The 4,435-nt window shown below is 37.6% G+C and overlaps 1 protein-coding gene across 1 annotated transcript; it reads right to left on the reverse strand.

Moving 5' to 3' along the window:
- Window positions 1-1,089: 1,089 nt before the first annotated feature.
- LOC144082611 (cysteinyl leukotriene receptor 1-like) lies at window positions 1,090-2,157 on the reverse strand. The gene has a single exon (XM_077609872.1). The coding sequence runs from the start codon at window positions 2,155-2,157 to the stop codon at window positions 1,090-1,092; it is 1,068 nt and encodes a 355-aa protein (XP_077465998.1).
- Window positions 2,158-4,435: the final 2,278 nt, after the last annotated feature.

Consider the following 4,435-nt stretch of genomic DNA (forward strand, 5'->3'; position numbering starts at 1 on the left):
ACAGACAGACACACACACGCAAACACACTTCCTGGGAATCCCTTTGTTATAGATAGCAAAGTGAATTTTGAGGACATTACAGTCACCTCTTTGCCTACTTCCTTAAAAAAACACCCAGGAAGTATGGTAATGAATAGACTTTCTCCATTAGATTAATATTGGATGTGGTTTTTAAAAGAAAAAAATACTTTTTGCAATTGAATCTTAAAAATCTAGAATAAAACAGTATCTTTGCTGCCCAGTGGACACAACTTAAAACTCATCAAGCACTCAAGAATAAACACCACGTACTCTTTGCCATCCAGCCTTTTTTGAAACGGAGAGGTTCTTCTTGAACACTGCAATTTAAAAAATGCTGAAATTATAATTAATTACATGAATTAGTATTACGAATCAACTATAATCATCCGATAGCCATGCGATCCAGACCCTGGGGAGACCCAATCACCACAAGTACAAAATATTTGTGGCCTTCCTGTCTTCATGAGTGCATAGCACAATCAAAAAAATAACACTGTATCAATACTAATGTTGATGATATAAATCACAGTGAGTGTGTAATTGGGATAAACTGTTAATATGGCGTGATTAATAAGTGACAATAAGATTAAAAATAGTTACAATCACAGCATTCTAACATGTGATATATGATGCAGCTTGGCTACATTACAAATACTTTTGAACCTTTGGAATTGGTGGAGCTGGTTGTACTTTTTACATATAATATTTTTGTTAATCTTTTTTCATCCTTATTTGATTGAAAACATTGTGGTTAATGAAAAAAAAATCAGTTTGGTCTATTCTACGATAGTTTTTGGTGGGTTTTTGTTCACATTTTTTATGTTGTCCTTTGGACCTTTTAAAAAGAGATTCACTGTACATCTAGCCAATAGTAGGAAAATAAAAATACATACATGATTAAATGACCTCCACAACCCCAAAAATAAAACCAAAAACAATTCTTTATTTGCCTATCCATTTACTGGCAACGATTTTTAGGTGTACCCAAACTTTTGCCCAAATACAGCTAACAAGTAGTATAGGAACATTCCTCAAATAAGATGCTTTTGAGAAACCTTTTTGAGCATGTCACTGATTTTGGACAGGGCTATTGAGTATACAAGCAGTGGCATTGACCTGTCGGTTGATGTCAGTTTCGGTACTAGCCACATTTATCCTTACAGAGCTGTTATGCGTGCCACTTGATCCTGACGGGCGCATGGAGGAAAGACGGTTCAAAAAAGCCTCCCCCGAGAAAAAGTAAAGCAACGGGTCAAAGCATGTATTGGTTGCCGCGAGACACAACGTCACTACAACTGACTTCTGCATTAAAACCCTTTCAGAACAGGAAGTGTGAGGCCGCGACAAGGAGAGTAAATGAAAGGAACGTTGCACATGATACGGCATGAAGCAGACGAAAAAAGTCAGCAGGACAATGACGATCATTCGAATGGCTTTTGGGCCTATATCCTTCTGCCGTCTCACCCTGAGGGTGCGGTAAAGTAGGGTGTGAATAATACCAGCGTAGCAGAGCAATATAATGAGAAAGGGGAGGACAAAGCCTAGCACTAAAGACAAATTGTTCAGTAAGACTACTATTGACATATTGTGACCTATTGGGGGTTCAAAGCACTTTGTCTTATTCGTGAGTGGGTCAAATCTCTGGCCAAACGTCAGGAAGGGTGAAGACACCAGACAGATGAAAATCCAAATGCCTGCACACACCAAACCTGCACGTTTCGCTGTAACCAGAAGTCTGTTCTGCACTGGGAAGACAATGGCTACGAAACGGGTCACGGACATGGCCGTCATGAAGTAAATGCTGCAGTAGAGGTTGACATAGAGGGACCAGGAACTGATGCGACATAGGAAATCACCCAGGTTCCATTGTCCTATGTTGACGTAATAGACTACACGCATGGGGAGAGTACTGATACACAGCAGGTCGGACACAACGAGATTGAGCATGTAGACTTGGTAGGGAGAATTGGGGTGGTAAGTTCGGATGAGCACCACCAGGGCAAAGCCATTTTCAGCCAGGCCCAACACCGTGATGAGAGAGAAGGATGTGGAGTACACTTGATTACGGAAGTTATCGATGGAAGGACAGTGAGTAGAGTTGATCTCCGCACTCTGCATCTGATTAACTTGCTCCATTTGCATCAGCTGAGATAAAGACAAAACATGTCATTGAAAGTATGGCAGCCACAAAAAAAGCTAAATTGACAGATTGTTTTCTCAGATTCTCACTAAAGGTGTTGAATGGAGGAAGCCCTGAAATCAGATTAGCTAGGGCATTTATCCGGTTACGTGACAGATGTTCTATTACATTTACTTCCTCGAAGGCATTATAGTGCAACTGTTTGGATTTTTTAAAAACTAAATAGTGAACTACTTGTCCAATAAAGTCCTATGTATCACAGTCAAAGAAACAATTGTTTATTAGTATTATTTTTACATGTGAAATTATCCAGAACCATCTTGAGCATGTTTTGCTAAAACTGGGTCACACTTGTTTTGAAACTGATTTGCTGTAGATATTTTACAATGCAAGCTAATCACATTGAACAAAACCAGTCATCTTAACATCTTTATTTAACTAATTCTTAACATAGATTGGTCCAGATGAGCAAGCATTAGTTCATTCAATTGTAGTTCTATCTTTTAATTATATATAGCCAGCAGCATCTTATTGTGGCGAGCCTCCAATTGCTAAAATTGCAAATTAATCATCAGAATTCCTTTTTTCTTATATTAAGTACAAATTTAAATCACCTCATCATTAAATATATAAAAAAACCTTTTTTATCATTCATTAAAAAATGTCATGATGCAGATGAAAATAAATCTAGCTGAATTTAGAGTAAATTTTAACAAGTTTGAATGCTTACCAAACGGGATAGTTAGGCAGTGTTTAGTCTTCACTTCAGTCTGATGTTCTCTCCGTGGATGTCTGCTCCTCTCTGCTTGATGTCAAAACCCTGTTTGTAGAAGGACACTCCTGCAGGTGGCTGCTTCTGTAGAGCGTCAAGTATTTTCAATCTATTTAAGGTGGGACCTCTTTTGCAGCATTGCTGGTGATGTCATCTTCAAGAGCAAAATACAATATCTGCACTGGCCTCCAGGGGTTTGACTTTACACATCACATTAAAGCACTCAATACAATATGATGCCAATTGGTATTGTATACTAACTAATGCATTTTAATAGAATCATTGCATGGGGAATAAATCTGTAAATTCTCACCGACCTAACCTAATTCTGTCACTATTCCAAAGGAAATTGGCATTCTGGTAACATTCGAGACCTAATAAAAGAATCAAACTCTATTTTTTACTCCTTTGTGCAAGTTAACAGGTAAGCTGTATCCTGTTTCCGAAAGTAACAACTCAGGGTATTTTGAGTTATTTAGCTGATTCTACTATGAATTCCATTGCTGCATGTGTGATAACTTTGCACTTTATATAACTGTTAATATAACCATAACAGCAATAAACGGCGGAGCCAGGGTTCACATATGTGTGGCTCTGTATTGCAACACCAGAACCGGACACCCAACACACCCCACTCCATCCGGGTCACGCTGTATTTAACAACGGTCACTCGGGGGCGTGGTTAAACACACTTGTATAACCTGAGGCAATTAACATTTCTAGTATCAATATATTACAGTATGGAACTTCTCTCCCCAGTATTCTAATCTAGTGGGAAAGTTTCCTCTCACTTTCTGAGAAGACTGATAAAATAGTGAACTTTTTCTATTGTATAATTATGAGAAGCACTTTGACATGTGTATGCCTACAAAGAATAGAGCACATCTATACCAGTCCTGTTTTTCAAACATCCATTTGTAAAGTTTACAGCAGTGGGGTCATTAAATAAAAGCAGGTGTTATTAATGGATCTTGGTAGAATGAAAGCTGAAATGTGATACCACCCTTCAACCCCCACATTTTTTTTTTAATCTAAGAAAGGGGTGGACATCTTACATTTGATTTACTAATCGGAATTTCTTACACTTAAATTCTTGGAACGAAAAGTCAGATGTTGTGAAAATGAAAATACGAGAGGTAAATAAGAGGTCAAATAAAGAGATTGTGAGTGATGATAAAGAACGTGTGTTTGTTCCACAGCATTTCCTTTGGAATTTGTTTATTGTGGTGAGCAAATGAAATCCGGATGCTTCAGTGGAAATGAACAAACTAATTTTCGCAGCTGAAAGGCTGGAGTGCTGAAAGGGCGGACCACTTTTGTTATAACTCATTTACCCATTATGAGCAACAACAAAAAAATGAAGCTAAACATTTAGGAAGGAACCATGCAATGTGAGCTTTACATAATAACAGTAAATTAACTTAATTTTAATGAAATTAAGATTTTATTTGAGTTATAAGATAGTTGCAGCAAAGATGTTGCTTGGATTTTAAAAAACTAAT

This window comes from Stigmatopora argus, chromosome 9 (genome assembly GCF_051989625.1).
Source record: "Stigmatopora argus isolate UIUO_Sarg chromosome 9, RoL_Sarg_1.0, whole genome shotgun sequence".
In the NCBI taxonomy this organism is placed as follows: Eukaryota; Metazoa; Chordata; class Actinopteri; order Syngnathiformes; family Syngnathidae; genus Stigmatopora; species Stigmatopora argus.

What these genes read in the sequence shown, in the direction of transcription:
- LOC144082611 (XM_077609872.1), bottom strand. Translation starts at nt 2,157, where the DNA reads ATGGAGCAAGTTAATCAGATGCAGAGTGCGGAGATCAACTCTACTCAC.